Source organism: Dermacentor silvarum, chromosome 11 (genome assembly GCF_013339745.2).
Source record: "Dermacentor silvarum isolate Dsil-2018 chromosome 11, BIME_Dsil_1.4, whole genome shotgun sequence".
Lineage (NCBI taxonomy): Eukaryota > Metazoa > Arthropoda > Arachnida > Ixodida > Ixodidae > Dermacentor > Dermacentor silvarum.
The window spans coordinates 53224380-53244058 of NC_051164.1; the positions used below are offsets into that span (position 1 = coordinate 53224380).

At 49.3% G+C, this 19679-nt stretch overlaps 1 protein-coding gene across 1 annotated transcript in view; it reads right to left on the reverse strand.

The window, feature by feature from the left end:
* LOC119433688 (tyrosine-protein kinase transmembrane receptor Ror) overlaps window positions 1–19679 on the reverse strand; it is a 556232-nt gene that overhangs the window by 217004 nt on the left and 319549 nt on the right. Inside the window, exon 4 of the mRNA XM_049659380.1 lies at window positions 11165–11254. Within this exon, the coding sequence (XP_049515337.1) occupies window positions 11165–11254 (90 nt within the window). The remainder of the gene's footprint in view (window positions 1–11164; window positions 11255–19679) is intronic.

Consider the following 19679-nt stretch of genomic DNA (forward strand, 5'->3'; position numbering starts at 1 on the left):
GCTGGGCTCTGGGCCCGACGTGCGAAGTTTTAATTATACACGTTCGCAATTAAGGCTCCTTTACTCTCGCACAAGCCGTCGCTCCGTCATTTTATGTGTGTGTTTTTTATCTTGTTCTTGAAGACCGTTGATGACACTCGTCATCGCAGAATTAAACAAATATTGAACAAAATGCAATATTCGTGAACAAATTCAAACTTTACGCTCACAGATTTCCTTCTTTCAAACAAATAAAATTGCTGGTGCGGCATAGTTGAAGCTGAAAATTGCAGACGACTTTTTGTTTGTTGCCAGCGATGTCAATGTCTTTTTCCAAGTCGTGTTTTGGAAATTTTCCTTTTGATTTGCCTTCCTGTCAACGCGTTAAAACCCGCTACTTTCCTCGGTCGGTGCGTTGCCTTGTTGCTACAGTAACTGTAGCGGTTGTTTCAGTACGCGTTCTCTCATTGGTCCCGCCAGCAGCTGACGTCACATTACGCCATGCAAAGCGAAAAGCCGGCGCTTTTCGAAAAGCGAAAGGCCAGTCTTACCGTAATCTTGTTTCATTTTCTACTTTCTTCAGTGACCAGCGCTACACTCGCCTAAACGAGGTGACTCCGCTAGGCTATATGTCGCAGACCTGTCATAAATAACGGTGCGACCAGCAAGCACGCTTATAGTGTATTGTGAGCTTGCGGCTTTCTCACAACATATCTCCATTGCAAAAGTATGCATGTTAAGGGTAGGGGCGTAGGGAAGCAAGTAAGCCAAGACATATCCAAAGCAATGTCACTCACTTTCAAAATTCAGTTTCGTAAGTGACTGCCACTGTAACTACCCGTCTTCGCTGTCATACATGCAACACTTATATCAGTTGAAAGTTTCTGCACCTGTTAAAAGAAAACTGCGGTATGCGAACGTAAAACCTTGAGCTGAAGGATTTTTTGTTGGTGTTGTGGTGTAAAATACGACGGCACTTATTTAGCGATTCGTCCATTGATTGATTGATTGGATTGATTGATTGAATGAATGAATTATTGAATGAATGAATGATTCATTCATTCATTCATTCATTTAGTAGAGCGTCCCAAAGCATCACAGTGACTGTGAGAGCAGTTGTAGTGGATGGTTCCGGTTTAATTTCGACCCCCTTAGGCAGTTGTGACCGAGAGCCGAGCCTGCGACCAGGTTTGATTACGCCTTAGTTTATGATCCACTGCCGGGGCGGGAAAGCACGAAAGCAGTCTACAACACAGTACAGTACAATACAATACGATACAATGGAGAACAACACAATGTGGAATTCCTCACTATAGCGAAGTGGTTATGCCACGTGTTTAGGGTTAAAGTTATCGCGAATGAGACCGCCGCCGCATTGATGCACTCAAACGCCCCAAGCACGAAGCAGACACGCTGCTCTCAACGGGCGCAATTCCATAATTAGAGTACCCACCCCTATCGTGACAGGGCTCTCACAGATATGCGCGACAGTGTAATTGCGTTAACTCTTTAGACAGGCGCGTTCGCTAATCAGGCAGTGCAGGCCGAATAATGGACGCGGCTCGACACGAACTTCGGAGCAAAGGCAAACAAACAGAAACCAATCAAAGCAGTCTCGGGCCGGATAATGCAACGCGCAAAACCGGACTCGACGTTGCAAACCAAATTGGAGCATGGCAGTACAACTTGGTTTTGTATAGCGTCGGGCCGATCGTATACACAGCCCACAGGCGGCCTGCGGGGCGAAGCCAATTGGCCCCCCTTGTTCCAATAAAAATGCCACGCGAGCGCCCGCGTTCGGGACAGGAAGAGGTCCCGTCGAAAGCGCCAATTAGCGCGGCCGGCCAATTAGGGCTACGCGCGCGCGCCTTCCTTGGAGGAAAAAAAAACAAGGAAGAAGGCCGTTAACGAATGTTCCGCGCTGACAGGCTCGGACCCTGAATACGTTAGCGATCGAATGAGCGAGCCTGTTGCGCGACTACTTGGTGCCAGCCGTGAGACCGGCGATGTCAAAATCCATGAACTGATTCATCTATCGATTGATTGTTGCTTTGAATATTGATTGATCGACAGACTGATTCATTCATTATGGGGTATCCATAATGGTCTAGCCTTGTACTCTGCTCAAGGGAACGAAGAGGCCAAGAAAGAAAGAGGGTTATGAGGACAAAGCGATAATGAGGAAAGACCGTAGGATGCAATCATACGCACGTTCGTGTCCAAATGGCCAGTTCACAGCCTCGAATCTAGGCCTGTGCTATCTAAAGAAATTCTAAGAGAGCTTTGATGGCTCGGTTCGATGATACAATGTCCGACTAAGGGCCCGGTAACGCCTATTTCACTCGACGGCCTGTTCCTAATAGGATCTGAGGAACAGTTTAATGGCTTGCCGATCACAGTCATATCTGGGACGAGCAACAAGGATGTGCTCCGCTGTCTCAGGCATTTTTCACGTATCACAGCCTGCGAGAAAGTTTTGTACAGATGCGGTTGTGCAGATAATACGCTCATTGCAACAGCTATAAGCAATCCGTTATCTCTGTAAGAACATATGTCGGCTGTATGACTTCCCCTTTTCTGGCTTTGACACGTCGTCAGCGCTGCTATCAAAAGGCTTCCGCGACTGAAAGCCTTCGATGGAACTAATCACTTCAGTATAAGCAATGCAAGTAAATATGAAAAATTATTACTAAAATTATATTAGTGTTTTTATGTCACAATGCAACTGGAGAGCTACGGGAGACGCCACAATGGAGGCAGGGGGCTAGGGACTGATCTGGACCCACTGGGGTTATTTACAGTACACCGATAGGAGTATTTTCGCATTCCACCTACATAGGAATGCGGCAGGGTATCGAACTAGCGATTTCGTGATCAGAACGCCATAGCTACTGCGGTGAGTATGAAGGGAGTGGAAAAAGCAGATATTGGTGCAGCTGGCTGTGACTGATTTATGGAACCCGCTAATGGAAGGTGGAAGACATCACGTGTTAATCGCACCCTAGCCCCTCCCCCCCCCCCCTCCCACCCTACCCCGATCGAGTGCTACGCAGAAAACACCTTACCGCTACAAGACCCCGAACCATTTATGAAGGCCATTCATCATCTTCGTAGTATATATTGGGTATCATAATGCGCACGGTAACTCACGTCACCGAAGAGAAAGCCATAGGCAGATAACAGCCAGCGAAAAAGCAATCTCCCACATCCGCGCAGTCTCGAAGCTAACAAATAATCCCGAAATCTGCATTACGGAGTTCCATATGGCGTCCGGCGAGCAATAGTTATCGGGGTAAGCGCGAGTGGCTTCAAACGCAGTCGTCTGTTCCTTCGAGGCAACCGGCAGGAGCGCGAATGTACGCAACTAACTACGCGCAGAAATAAGCAAAGAGCATATAGCAGACGAAGCGAAACGCTGCCCATCGACGCGAGGGAATGCATATATGCAGACGGCTGCCTTCCGCGGAAACGGTCACGCGAGCTGCTCAAGCAGGCGACTCGCAGACGACTTGCAGACGAAAAGCAACAGACGGCGAGTGCTTTGTACGTTAGGGCGAAAGGCCGTTTGCGTAAGTGCGCGGACGTCGGCAGGGGAAAGCGAAAAACGCTCAGAAAGCTTTGATTTCCGCACAAGTTTTACCTCTGCTCTATAGTTCGAGGCCGGCAAACGTCATCGCATATTGCCCTACGCTGGGAAATTCTTTTTCAGCTGTACAGCGCATGCCGTATATTACTCGCATACGCATGGCACGGGCTATCGAGCGATGCAGACGGCACGACTCGCAAAGTGCGTATTCCGAGTGGCGATGCACGCGCCCTGCAGTGCATCGTAGCTGCGTGTACAATTTAAGGGAATGTGCGCTTAGTAATAATGCAACGCGCCCCATAGTACATCGTAGTAGCGTATACAGTTTAGTGCAACGTGCACATAGTATTGATGCCGTAACACTACAAATACATTGAAACAAGTTGGGTAATTTTTCACGACGGGAAGCGTTCGGCGAACCTGAAAATTTCGTCCGCTTTGCGCCCAAAGTGACGACAAAGTGGTTATCATATATACTCCCAACTTCCAACGCCCATTGTAAACTGCCATAAAACTTTACAACGAACGAACGAACAAGAAACTAACTAACTAACTAACTAACTAACTAACTAACTAACTAACTAACTAACTAACTAACTAACTAACGACTGGCTGCACCCCGCAGGCGACGCACGCAGTGCTCTAATCGCACTGCAGAACATTGTCTTCTCGGCTGGTCTGCGTGGTCGCTATTAGTCTTGATGCGCCCTTCTTTCACTCTGCGCAGTCAGGCCTCGAGTCATACTGCCCGATTAAATATCCGTTCGTCGATTCCAACGCGAATAAACAACACACACTGGCAGTGCTTTGCGAGAATCAATTTCTCCATCCCGATGCCCGCGTCGGCACGTCCGGCATAATCAAAGCACGTCCGTTGACCCCGCGGGTCTAGCTTCGCTATATCTCGGGCATCGCCACATCAACAAAAGAAACAGAACTAAACGCCACAAGGGACTGGCTTAGAGCCCCGGTCCCAACCCCTTCACGTCGGCTGCATACCGAGAACCAAGCGCTTCCGAATCGCATCTCTACGAACGCGCCACTTCGCGGGCGTTCCCGTTGAAGGGGAACGCAAACAAACGCAACCGAACGAGCGTTGGAACAAGGCGCCTCTTCATGAGCCAACGGAACTGCGAAGCCGTCGACGCATGCAAATAAGCATATAAGCATCGTCTTCGTCGATGGCCAGGCACCGCGCATGCGCAGCGAGGCTAAGGAGCTCGCTCTGTATAGGACCACGCCTATACACATGACGTCAGAAGATAACAGCGACTGCCACACGTGCTTCCTGTTTGTACTCGGTGGGCTTAGAAAAACACCATCAGCAGCCCTCATGGAAGCCCTTTCGGGTCCCGCGTTCAGTTATTTCATTTCATAAAAAAATTATGTTCGTTTCTTTGAGTTCCACGGTATAAAGGAAGCCTACAAGAACGTCACGGTTGAGCGCCACATTCGGAGGAGGCTCCTTCGCGCAATTCCTGGACTCGCCCCTCGCGATGCCCATAAAATATAGCCATATGCCGCCGCTTGGAGCAGGAACGGTTTGTTTGTGGTAGCCGAGGCCATGGCTATAAAAAGGCAGCACCGCCGAAACCAAACGCTCTGGAAGTCCGAGCCGCGAGATTTGGCGTTTCCGCATTCCGCTAGAGTGTGAGCCGGTTACCGGAGCGATTGATGTGGGAGTACAAAGCTTTACGACAAAACGTTAGATCCCTCGCGAAAAATCCGTTATGCTTGCTCATAGTTCGCTCTCAATGAAGGTAAGCAGTGAAATGGAAGAGTAGTCGCGGTTGGCTTTCTGAGCAGGGAATAAACTTTGACGCATAATATTGCGATTAAAAAAAGATGAAAGGCTACTTTTAAAGAATGTTTAGCTGGGGGCAACTATTCCTACAGCAATTGTGTTGCGCGAGCGGCATTCTTTCAGCGGTATACTTTAAATAAAGTGGGTGCAACGCTAGATACTCAGCTACGACTTAAAAGCTCTTCAACTGTTTCAGAGTGGCTTGGAAAAGCTTCTACACAGACGCAGCGTCGAACGTCCGAGACAGACAGAGAAGTGACCTTTCGTGCGCAAAGTATTAAAGTTGGCTCTATATCAGCGAAATACGTGCGAACGTGCCAATGCAAACACACGCATGTAAGGCCCAAAAAAGGCTAAAGGCATGCCCACCAAGGGAGAGTCCAAGGCACGAAAGAGCAAGCATGCTGCGCAGAAAAAAAAGAAAGAAAAAACGTCACAAAACACAAATGCCATAAGATAAAGTTCCGGCACAAGCACCAACCGCACAGAGCAAAATACAGGATAAACAGGGCCGGAGGAGACGGCTGACGTTATAAAGTACTTGTTTATTACGACGCTGTAGGACGCTGCGTTCTCCGGGCACGCGCCCAGACCCGGAGTATAGGAAGAAGCTCCATTTATAACAGAGCCGCGGCCCGGACTGCAGCCATAGATCAAAACGTCTCGGTTCCCGACGAGGGCACGGCGGAGCATTGCACACAAGGTCCCTTTATGGCCACGTAGAAAATATTTTTGACGCTGCTTTTTTTCTTCGGGCTCGATTCCGTGTTCATCGCTTGCTATTTTCCTCACGGCAGAGGAACGTAATGGCGTCGGGTAAGTTTTCGAGACGACCACGCGGATGGCTAGCGAGGAAGCTGCGAGCCTGTTTGCGCGCTTTCATAATGTACCTGCTTCCACTGGAGTTATGACACGCCGTACCAGCGCTTGACGACAGAGCCGGCGAGCGATCCTAGATGTTACCGTCGCATGCGGCTCTCGTGACGTCATAAGTGTGGCGGCACGTCGCACTGGTAGGGTAGCGAACCGGACGCTCATCTAGTTGACTTTCTCACATTTCATAAAGCGGTGAAGGCACTTTTGTGCTTCTTGAGGACGACGGGCTTGTGTCAACGTCTGTGACTATTATTGCACTAACACACGCGTCAGCGAAGTAACCGCTCATTTCTCTTCTTTCCTTCCCTCCTCTCTCTCCCTGTCATCTTTGTGTTCCCTCTTCCCATTCCCCCGGTGTAGGGTAGCCAACCGGACGTTATCCTGGTTAACCTCCCTGCCTTCTGCCTTTCTCTTATTTCCTCCCTCCCTCCTCCTCCTTCTCGACTCTCTTCCTCTGTCTCTTATTGCTACCCTCAGGGGGTCGTACGTCTGGTTAACCTCCCTCCTTTTCTTCCGTTGTATCTCTCTATTTATTATAATCTGTTGCATACGCGAAACGTGACGGCAGCGCCGCCGATGCTTCGTGACGTCACGCACGGCCGATCCTTTATGGCGTTTGGAACACTAGTGCTTTCTCACCCTGCTCACCTCTCGATATCTCAGAGGCGCCCACGTCAACGTGTAGTCGGCTTCCCCGCGAGACACTCTTGCCCGGCGGCGATGCGCGATCACGTTTTGAGCGCCACCCTCGTACGCGAACCATTTATGCAGATTATGCACGCACGCGGAAACGCGGTTATCATGAGTCCCTCACCCCCCACCCCAAACCGGCCGCAATCCAGAATAAGCAAAATAGCCAATCCGTATGGTCGAGCGTGAGTGATGCATTTCTCCGCACGAACAGGCCCCTGCATTAGCTTCTCGAAGTACTGTGTTAGTTTTGTTATGGCTACATCCGTGCCGGAAATCCGCGTGTTAGTACGGACCGTAGCAGGACGCAGCCTTCCCGATGGGCAAAGCTAGAAGTCTAGATCCGGCTGGACCGAGTAGACCACAGTAAACGCCACGCTACAAGATAAAGCGTGCTCCCGGCCCGTACGCCATGGCGTTCAAGTTTGTGCGTTAGTGAAGGCGGTTGTGTTAGCCCGCAGGGGGGATATGTAAATCGTACCGCAGAGGCTGCCGTACCTGGCCTGCCAAGTATTGCAGTGAATACAGGCAAAAAAGAGTCGATTCGGCAACCCGTTTTATGGGGTTCGGTGATTACGGCGTACTGTTCACGAACACGAGGTCGCGGGATCGGTAACCGACTGCGGGAGTCTCATTTTTGTGCGGACAAAATGCAAGAACTCTCGTCTAGCAATATTTGGGTGCACGGTAAAGAGCTCCGCGCCGTCGGAACTGCAGCCTCTCTCATAGCTTGTTCGATCTGGGTTGTTGACCAGACGAATTTGATTGGTTGATTGAGTGAGTGATTGAGCGACTGATTGATTGAGATATTGATTGGTTGGTTGGTTGGTTGGTTGATTGATTGATTGATTGATTTAGCGCGAGGTCTCTCCCATTACTTCCCAGCAGTACGGCAATCTTCCACTGTTCGCCTGCTCCGTTATGTTCGGCTGCGGTGAAATTATTGTCATCTGCGGGACCAAACTCTCGCCTGTAATGCTGGTGCTCGGCGTACAATGTGATGTGTTCTGGTGTGCATTCCTTTCTCTACTTTGTCTATTTTTTTTTTCAAGTTACCTCTTCAAATGTGTCGGCGTGCTCTTCCTAATAGGAGACAATCGCTAGCCCGCTTCTATTTCTCTCTTTGGTTTCTTTATACATGTATTCGCGATCATTATGAGTAATTCATGAAAATGTTGATGCCAGCGCCTCCTAGTGAGACGTCAGAGAAAACTTACTTGAAAGTAAGTACAAGTTTGCTGCTGCAAATCACACAGTCGCTGCCCCTGATTCCCCCGCCAGGATTCACACTACCCCGCTGTCATGCACTTCTCCTGCATTACGCTGGTTGAATACGACTGTGCTCAATCTCTACTACGTACAGACCCTCCCTCCCCTTTTTAATTTTTTTTTTTTAGTTTGCCCTATCGTTATTTTCACCTCGACTTTGCAATAGAGCTCGAAGCGCCGGAACGAGAGGCCTAAGTGCGCGAAGGTTCGCTGTAAATTACGTCCGCTAACGCTAAACCGAGTAACCGACACGGCGAACGTCATTCCATAATTCGAGAGAATCAACACGAAGCAGGCCGGCGGACAAACGAATAAAAAATTACCCAGCATTTGTAACGGACGCCCACATCTCCGTGTATACAGTTTCCCTCGTTCTCGGCTTCTGAGAGTGCGTCGCGCTCGTTGAGAGAGACCAAAGATGGCGCCTTTCAGCAGCGTATGACCGGCGCCACCAACGTCGACGAGATGAGAGGAGGAGGAGGGTGAATCCCTACCCTTTTGAAAGCCGATATGCGTCTCGGTGTCGTCGACTGGGGTTCCCGAGACGACGGCTGGCGTAACCGGAAACTTCCGAGCCACGAAGACGCGCGCAGCGCGCCGCACCGCTGCCGGTGGCGGCAACGCAACCGTGACTCATGGCTCCCATCGGGCCCGTAGATTACGGTAGCCCTCCTTCCTCTCGCCATAACGTCGACGACGAGCGAGCGGGTTATGTTATGGACCCCCGACGCGGGCCGTGCGCTGCCTATGCCACCGTAGTCTAAGAAGGCTAGGAACAGGGAGGCTATAGCTCCTATACGGGCGCCAACCAATCCCTCCCCCTTGACGTTATCAGATTGAATATTTAAATTTTCATTCTTACAACCATTAACTCTGTCTTGTGTGACAGCAGTCACAGTGGACTTGCTAACGAAAACTGTGCGCCTAACACTAGGCGACAGTGTCGCCTAGTGTTAGGCGACGCTGTCCCCTAACAAATCGACTGTGTTATTTTTATATTCGTTTGTGTTCAACTGCCTATCTAAGTTTGCCTGTACTAGTGTCTGTGTTAGCTTGCCTTGCTCCTTAGCTGACTTTACATATACTATCACTGTCTTTCCGCCCTGCATGCTATACCCCTAACATAGGGTTGCAGTATGAATCAATATATCGATGTGTGTACGCATGCACGCACGCACGCGCGTGTATGTATATGCATGTATGTTTGATGCATGTATGTATGTATGTATGTATGTAGGGTATGGTGTTGTCGTGTATGCATGTATGTGTTTGCGTGTATGCATGTGTGTTTGCGTGTATGCATGTGTGTTATGCGTGTATGCATGTGTGTTGCGTGTATGCATGTATGATGTATGTATGTATGTATGTATGTGTATGTATGTATGTATGTATGTATGTATGTATAAGAACCACAAGTGGGGTGGGGGGAGTGCCAGATACTCTCCGCGTTTGCTGACAGTCAAACGAAGAACAGTGCTTTGGCGTTAGCGGGAGAATCGACGTATTGACCTCGGAGGCTTCAATCGCAAGTAGGAGCGGCGTCACACAAGGAAACGCAGCAGAGCTATATATAGCATACGCATCGTTAGTGCACCCATAGCAAGAGTATACATAGACAGTCGATCAGGGCGAGAGACATTAAAGTACAAGTAACGCGGCCATGAGGAAGTGGAAATCCGGACACACCGTTAAGCGAAGCGTGGTACACAAAGCCGTTAGCGGTGCACCTATAAGTTCGATAAGCGTCATCAGCAGCGTCCGCCCTGTATCCCTTCTTCGAGTCATTAAGACATTCAACCCGTGGAGACGAACGGCAGCCCCTCCTCCTACACGACATCGAACCGACGAGCCCGCCTGGCATGCATAGTGCGCAAGTTTATGGTAACGTTCACTGCAAGCTGCCAGTATAAGCGTGATACCCAGTGCGATGTGTTATTCACCCCCGCAGGTCACATTATTTGAATGACGATGAGAAAGGCAAAACTCTGTCGAATTGTGCCGGTTAGTACAATCTCTAAACTGAAGAAAATGGCGCTGAGAACACAACGAAGTCGAGGATATACGTATACGGCTGTACCGCGCTGTGTTCGTCTACTATCGACTTCGGTCTGTATTTTTTTTATTAGTCAATTTATTTATTTTTCGAGGGGCGATTTCTTTCGCGTAGCGATGAAATGCACAGCTGTCAACAAAATACATCGGAACGCGGAAATCAGGCAAATTCTCGATTCCGTTATGGCGCGCGCACACGTTTTTAAGACTGGAGAGCTATAGGCACTGGCGCGGTACACGAGTTTATGCACTGTCGGCAGCATGATTCGGCAAAACTAAAAAATGTCTTATTTTTATTTTTGGCCTTAAGCATTCCAAAGACTATGGTTAATCAGGCAAAAAATGCACGCGCCAAAGAGTTCTGGTTGCGGGCGGGCGTTCGCTAGGCACGAATTAACACTGGCTACTTGGTGCCGTACACCATTCTTTGCAGGAGAAAATAACCAACGACCTCTCGCTTCGGCATAAATTAGTTAAATTACTCCATTTTCTGCGTACCCTTAGAAAACGAGCCATGTTACCCGTAACCTGCTTGTTATTCAACACTCTCCCCGTGATTACATGGAACACGGCACAAACGTCAATTCATTACTATATCATCACATAATATTGTCGCGTATCGAGGTTACGGGCCACACTATCATGTCCATAGTGACGTATGGAAATCGATCGCTCGCGTTTAGTTTCGCTAGTCATCATAGTCACGGCTTCAAGAAGCAGGTAGTCAGTGCTTGAAGCCACCGGACCTTCTGTGGCCCGTAAAGAAAAAGACTAGTCCACCAATGACGTTGCATCCCTAACTAAGAGATCCAACCTACAAATCGGCCAAGCGGCGTTCAGATATATCATTTCTATAACTACCAAAAAAAAGCGGCAGCTCTACGGAATACGCATGCGCCAATCCTCACCAGACCGCAGCGCCATCCGAAGGCGCCCTTGCACGTGGAAGTCGGTAGATGCACGGCTAGCGTAAAATAGTGCTGGGCAACAGTGCTCACCTGCGAAAGACAGAAGTGATTTTCAATATTAGTTCATTTGTCACACAAGTTTTTGTCTCTCTCTCTCTGCAAATATTACCACTATACGTCGCGAAAACCACCAGTGTCACCGTCAGTGACAATGTAAATATAGTCAAAGCAAGCTGGCGTTGTGCTGAAATACTGGAAAGGACTGCAGAGGACGATCGTAAACACGTTTACGCTTTCTGCGACTATCCACTACAAAATGTGCACGCCGCAAAATCAGGAAACAGGCTATATGCACTGGCTTTCCCATTTGCTAGCCGCTGAAAGGTACATCATCACAAGACCACTTAAATACTTTAAGAACCCTCTCTAAAATATTCCAGGCGGCACAACAAGACTAGACGTCTCGCGTTTTCTAGTGGTTTGTCTCGCAATTTAACTGTCTGCTAGCACTAATCAACGACAGCTACTTTGCCAGCGACTTCTTTAGGACGCATCGAGCTGGTATTCTGCTAACCCTAACCGGAAAGCCGTTAAACTATACACACACATTCGGGACGGGCTGTATTTTAATGTCTCCCGCGCATTATATTTTATAGGCAACGGGTCCCCCCGTATTGCACTTTAACAGCGGTGCACAACACACAACATCCATGAAAGAGAGCGCAATATCAAAGCGGCAGCCACTGAGAGAAAGACGCGAAGAAAAGAACAAAGGTGGCGCTCTGTCGTCTGCTCTTGGTGGCGAGATTTACGCCCTTCGGTTATTGCTTTCGTCTGCTCGCCGCCTCGACAGACGGCGGGAGCAGACGACAGTGCGACAAGCAACAGCGCCGTCGATGAAGAACAGAAAGGCGCCGGGAGAAAAAAAAACAAAGAAAGAGCGGACAGAATTTCTCGGCGAAGAACGTAAACACACGAGTCCGGGCAAGCGCCTCCAGCAATATCAACGGCTCTCGCCGCCAAAGTAACGAACTTCGCGACGACGCGACTCGACCATACACAGCTCAACGTACGGTAAACCGGCGCGACGCGGACAATAAACGCGCTAAACCTCGCGTTAGAGGGAGCAAATGCCTCCTCCCTGTACAAAGCAAGAACATGGCGGCAGGATCGAAGGCGTTTCAGCCTATAGCCACAGTGCATTCTTGAGCTGTTTTCCTCCCGCAGATAATGCTGGCTTCATGTCTTATTGAGAGAGCAAGATTGCGATGACAAATATCCGAGTGTCTTAAACAGTGAAGCTGGAATTCCGCGGCGTTTTACGCGTGGCAACAGCGGTGGTAGCCTGATCGGTATATAATGTCAACAAGAGACGAAACAGCAGCGCAGACTGAGTTGGAGCCCCGAAGCGACCTGACACTTTCCGAAAAGCGTCAAAAGTCCTTCACACAACTTCGCTGTCTCTGATGTGTGTCACTGCTTATTACACATGCGAATGTTATATATTTTTACAGCGAAGCTGTTAAGGGCTAGTTTCCCCAGGATCGTGTCCGCGTGTAGAAAAAAACTATCATCATCAGCCTTCCGGCTCCATGTGCGTAGCGGTTTTCTGACAGTTGTGTCTCAGCACAGGTGTCAAAGCGGATGACTAACATGACTGATAGGTCACGACATCAACATCACATGCTCGTCAGTTACGTCACGATTAACGATACTGAAATAACGTGTGGCGCATACCCGCATTGGATATGCGGGTATGAGAAAGGGATATGCGAGTATGAGCCAGGAACAAGAAAGAAAGAAAGAAAGGAAGGAAGAAAGGAAGGAAATGAAGAGAGAGATAAAGAAAGAAGAAAAGAAAGAAGGTAAGAAAGAAATCACGTGTGGCTCATACCCGCGTTGGATATGTGGGTATGAGCCGCCGAGAGCAGGAGCGGGAGAGAGATCACATGATCCTGGCGCTGCCGTGCGGTGTGCCGCGAGTATGAACGCTGTGGCTCATACGCTAATCTATGACGATGGGGCCGAGTTGGCGCAGCAAACGCTCAATATAATCAATAATGATAATACATGCATTCACTGTAGCAATATTCACTACAGCAGACCCACCATAGTCACAGCTTCGTTGGCTTCCACCTTCACAGTAGTGGAACGTACGGCTCTGATTTTCTTTCCATTATTTTTTTTCAGGTTCCCTAGTGTTAGTTTCAGTATCTCTTGTAGCTTTTCTACCCATCAATATCGCCTGTGGTGATCACTCGCCTCAGCAAAACATTACAGTCCACAGAAACAGAAAGTTACCGTTCCCCAGGTGTATTTCTAAACAACCCGCGAGTCTCTGGTGGAATACGGCAGCGCACTTCGAAACAACGAGGTATAACACAGAACGAACCAACACGAGCGCTCGTGTTCGTTCATTCTGTGTTACGTCGTTGTTTCGAAGTGCGCAGCCATATTCAATCATGAATATAGACACCCAGCCCACCAGTACGTCTTAAGCGAGTATCTGAAGTCCGAGAAGATCGTCAATCTACAAATAACACCGCAGCGCGGGTCGATCGGTCGATCACGCCTCGCTTCTTCGCCTGCAGGCACGACCGGCGATATGTTATCACCACGAAGGAGGCCGCCCGTGTATAAGAACGGCGTTCGTAAAGCATCCCCGAGTTAGACAAACAAGCATTGTGTTCTGTTTCGCATGACTGATTTCTGAATTCGCGGCGCGAACACGTGATTACCCGTACACTGCGCCTTCCTACATACTACGTCACGACGGCACGTGCTGTCGGCCGGTGGCGCAATATAACGTACGTGGAGCCGACAACCGAAACAAATGTGTATAATTGCGCCGTGAATTAGAGCGCACAGAAAATGTGACGTTCCTCCCGTTGGCTTGATGGTTGCTGATTGGTTGATGATTGTCAGAAAATCTCTCTCTCTCTTTCTGTGCGTGCGTACTGTAGTGATCTAAAAAAATATTTCAGGGTAGATAGACACGAGCTGCATGATGTCGACATATTAACTCGGCGATTTCTTAATGTCCGTAAGAAAGCAATGTTACTTCTTTAATGAGCATTTGAAGTCGTAATTAATAAAACGACCTGCAACTACAACATGCGCCTCCTCTTAAACTCGAAGCTTTCTATTATCTGGCTTTCGAAACCGTGAACTATTTTCCTTAGCCTCAAGACACACACACACACACAAAAACAAAACGAAAAAAAAAAGAAAGAAGAAAGGTCGCAGTGAAGTCTCCACTCTCTATTCAGGTATCCCCACCCCCACCCCTTATAAGTGCAGTGCAGCTTAGTCCTCTTCTATCGCTATCTTCTCTGTGCGCCCTTTCGATTTAAGGCTAATCCGTCTCTGTCTGGCGCACATACCGTTCGAATTCGCGTGCTATAATAGTTGGCCGTTTTTTTTTTTCCTACACTGCGCTTATTTCGCTCCGCCCTGCCGCCTCTTCCTTTCCACGATTCTTGTCCGCACCGTTTGCTTTTTGGAAGCGCGGTCTGCGCCGACGGTGTACAGTAGGTGCCATATACTACGCCCCGCGTGGTGCATGGGCTGCCAGTTTTCCCGCTGGTGGTGGAAGCAAGACCACCCAACCACCCGCCCGCCAACCACCCACGCCCGCACGTAGGCAGTCGGCAAAGCAGTTCGGTTGAGCCGAAGGGGGAACGGAACGAATAGAAACAACAGATGCAGAGGAGATCCAGTTTGATCGAGCACCTGTCGCACCAGGGGGGCTCGTCCCCCAACGCAGCCAGCATCGGCCGCTTCCATTTTCATACCGCGCCTTCTTAATCCGTTGTTTCTGACGGCATTTCGAGTCGCTTCCTCGTTCTCGATCAGGCCTGTTTCTATCCGTGTGCCATCGAGCGAACTACTCGAAAGCAAACTGCAGTGACGAAACGTTATAATACGGATAGGCGGTTTTGCGAGTTCTTATCTGTGGCACAAGTTTAGTTTCATCACGTGCAAAGCGGTCCACTTAAAAGAAACACGTTGACCCGCCCTGGTTGCTCAGTGGTTATGGTGTTTGGCTGCTGAGCACGAGGTGGTGGGATCGAATCCCGGCCACGGCGGCCGCATTTCGATGGGGGGCGAAATGCAGAAAACACCCGTGTACTTAGATTTAGGTGCAAGTTAAAGAACCCAAGGTGATCCAAAGTAATTCGGAGTGCCCCAGTACGGCGTGCCTGATAATAAGATGGTGGTTTTTGCACGTAAAACCCCATAATTTTTTTAAAGAAATACGTTAGCGTAGAACACGTGGGAGTTTTCCCCCTCTGGCGAGTGTACAACCGCCCGGCATGGGAGAAGATTCGTACTTGGTGGCGCTTGGCCCATGTCTGCACATTCTTTGCGCTGTACTGACGTAGCTTCAGCCGGCACTAACAGCTATAGTGCACCAGCAAAGTGAGAGCCGCACACTGCAGCGTTCCCTTTAACAGTGGACCGCGCTGTACGTGCGCGACAATGTGGTGGTAACTCACTGTTCACGTTTCTTTGGGTCAGCGAACGGCCGTATGTGCTTCGCTGGTATTCCACCATATATCCCGCAAGAAACCTTCGCGCCTCCTCCTATAGTCTTCCACCACGACACTGGTTTGTCGGGTAGCAATTAACCAGCTGGAACCTGGTAAACCCCCTGCCTTTATTTGTTGTTGTTGTTATTGTCTCACACTAGTTCGTTGGACGCGTTGGTAATGTAGCTCAGTGGCATAGTGCAAGAGACGCGCAGACGAATCAAGCACCAGGCTGGACCCACCTGTAGCAAACAGTCGACCACCTGTACGCTGCCTGGGTGCGCCCTAAAATACCTCCTCCTCAGGTTCTTTCAGAATCGTGCAAGAAAGTGCAGCGAAGCCTTGGCCCCTCGACCCACCGCGCCAAGGTTCAACGAGCCCGTCGCCAACCAGCAGCGAGGGCAAAGGAAGGCCAACTACAGCAGTTCGCAGTGCGTGATGAATGAATGAATGAATTAATTAATTAATTAATTAAGTACACGCTAAAGGTTGAGCGATCTTTTTCTCACGTCGTTCACTGGGAAGTATGCATCGTGTGACCCGCGATAACACGCCTGCCTGTATACAGTCTGATGCAGTCTGCGGTTGTGCAGTGTGTTTCAGTTGTCTTGAAAGGGACAAGACCACACTGTTCCACTTCATAGCTACGGCTAGCACAGGCTCAACGTAACGCGGACGTGGGGAGAGACGAATAAAATGGACACGACATTCGCTGTACTAAGGCCAAACATTATTATTATTATTATTATTATTATTATTATTATTATTATTATTATTATTATTATTATTATTATTATTATTATTATTATTATTATTATTGAAGGGGAACGCTCATATGCCAGTAGACCAGCAGGCACATGAACATAAGAAGGAAAATACCTGACAAAGGTTGAATCACAAACCCAAGCAGTCGCCAAACACTGACGGCATGGTAAAGTAGACAAGAGTAAACACCGACAAAAAAAAGGTAAATAAGTAATAAATATTTAAATAATAACACATTCAAATAGAAAGACTGCGTTACGTCGCGCTACGCCAGGTATGTAGCTACGAATCCGCACAAGAGCTCACCCACTTTTCAATCATTCAGGATGCTGCGCTTTGACCCAACGGTACTAAGAAGTCATAGGCCAACGTCCCATCCTTCACTGCATCGTTCCGTTAAGCGTGGCGAACGACGCAGAACGCGGAAAAGAGGGGAGAGAGAGAGATACGCAAACAGTGGTTCGTCCCGTTCGCCGTAATGAACGAAAACCAACTCGCTGAGCTTCAGTCTCCCCCTCTCTCTTTCTCACCAAACGGCCTCCTCTCTCTGTCTTCCGGCCCTGCTGCGCACTTTCCTCTTCGTTCCTAATCCCCAATCCATCGGGAAAAGGGGCGGATCAGCGATAGGAAGCGACTTATCCACCGGAAGAAGATTATGTTTCTTCGCTGTCTGTCCGTCCGTCCCCGGAGATCCCTGGAGCACCTCCCCCCCCCCCCCCCTAGCCCCCCTTCAACGCCGCCTGCTTCCATCGGCCTGCTTCGACCGGCCTGCTTCCAGTGCACGCCCACTCTCTTCTATGTTCGACGAGCCTGCGAAAGGCCGAAGTTCGGAACGGAAAATAACCACGCGAAAGGTTGCCCGGATGAAACGATCAAGCGAAATAAGCCGGCGCTTATTAGTGTATACAGTCTATTGTGTACGAGACTACAGCGGAGGCGTGAGACCCGTAATCCGCCATTAAGACCTCGGATCAGCGAGTTCTTCATTTCAGCTGTAGAAGGTCCAAGCAAATCGTTGTCTCAAAAAAAAAAAAAAAAAAAAAAAAAAAAAAAGAACTGTCAGCCCTTCCACTGGGGTGGAGATGGAAGACCAGCGAAGCTGTACAATGGCGGGAATTATGTATTTCCAATTATGACTATTAATATGTGATGGTGTAATTGGTTATTGAACTATGAAAGAATGAGATATATGATCCGCTGGTTTTCATTTACTTAGTGGCCACAGGGACCATGGTCTTATGGTCGCTACGGTACACCGCCATAGGGTGTACGGCAAAGGTTGGCGCACGTTGTTCATACACACGTCACCAACGCCGCACACAACCGCGCTGTCAAAACGCTGGCTACGTGACGGAACGGCTAAACGCCGTTGTCGACACTGTTAGGAGAGAAGAGGGCGAGAGCCCAAAGAGAGTCGGCGGCAGAGGCCGGCAGGGCTGCGCGCATGCGCCGCAGGCACGCACACGCACAGTTTAGGGGCGCGATCTTGTACGCGTTCCAAAATGAAACGGAGGCGGTCCGTTCCATCGAGCCGCACACGATTGGTCAATTTGATCGTCACGGTTCAAATTGACCAATCGTGTGCGGCTCACAGTTCAAATTGACCAATCGTGTGCGGCTCGATGGAACGGACCGCCTCCGTTCCATTTTGGAACGCGTACAAGATCGCGCCCTAGGGTGCCTCGATGCCCTCCTCGCCCACCACTCCCCTTTCACTGGGAAGTCGCGTTTGCTCTACGCCGTGCGTTCGCTCCCCGTGAAAGCGCGCGTGCCTCGCCCTCGCGCGCTTTCACTCGCACATACAGCAGAGAGAGTTTTTTTTTTCTTCTATTGCCCGACACGACAATCGAAGAGTGGGCATTTAACAGCTTCGCTGTAAAAGACCACGCGAATGGTGTTGTAAGCATTATAATGAGGAAGGAAGATTTCAAAAATTTGCTGCCCATGTAGAATGGAACTAATATATAATGGTGTAATCAACGTACTTCACCATTCTAGGGTCTATAATGGCTATTTCTACAGGTTTATATATAGGTGGTCCATCGCTCGCATCTTCGGGAGACGCACTTATCACACTTGTCTCATCGCGTGAAATGTGAATGCAGCGCACCTAAAGCGACGCCTATAACTATAAAGCTTGTCATTCTTTTCCGGTAGTAAATAAACTTTAGTGCGAAATGAATGAAAAAGTAAGAACATTTAGGAAATACTTAACCAATGTAAACTGCAGCTTAAGTGCACGTGACCCTATAGGAAACATACACAGCACACCAAATCAAAGAAAATTAAACGAACTTCTTTTACCATTATTCCTGACTATATCGAATCCATTCATACAATAAAGTAACAAAATGCCCTTTGAATAAAAATTAATTGGTATAGCAATTAATGAGAAATTGTAGCAATTATTAATAGCTGACATCTCGCTCAAGCTCATCATAAACGCTGCAACGAGCTTCAGCGGCGTACCCGAATGAGGGGGGAGGGGGGGGTCGCTCCAAGCGCGTGCAACCCCCCTCCTGACCTCCCCCCTAAATTCCTATGTACCAGGGAACCTAGTATGAAAGGACCTGCGAAAACACCAGCGTGCCCCCTTCCCCCGGTCAAGTATGTCACAGCACACGTACCCCCCCCCCTTCCTCCCGCCCTTCACCCCCCAAAAAAGTTCCTGGCTACGCCACTGACGGAAATAGCGTAAGGCTTATTGTACTTAAATCTGAATGCTGAGGTACTAAACTCGGCGCATCAAAAAATGATACGGTTGGGCGTTGTGGGGGGAGTTACAACTCCAACTGAATTCTCTGTCGACGCGACACCTAGCGGGCGCGTCGTTCGTAACCAAGCATGCAAGCGCACCCCCCTCCACGGGGGTCGACTCGGGTCGGGAGGTCCTCTGGCACGCTTTGTTGCCGCGTCGCGCGTCCCGCTGGCCCCATTACTTATTCAAGGGGGCGCCGGGGCATCGATTTTTTTTTCCGGGGCTGCCGACGCGCACTTTGTGCGGTATGCATAACGCGTAAACGGCCCTCCTCGGCGCGGTTATATTGGTGGACCGCGAACAGAACAATAATCGCGAAGCGCAGCGGCGCGTAATAACTGGTTCCCGAGGTCACGTGTGTTGTGAGAGGCTGTACACGCATTATCAAGGACGCGAAGCGTCCGCGTGCGAGCGCTCAATGCGTTATAGCTCGCTGCGCTTTACGAAAGTGGAGCGAGGG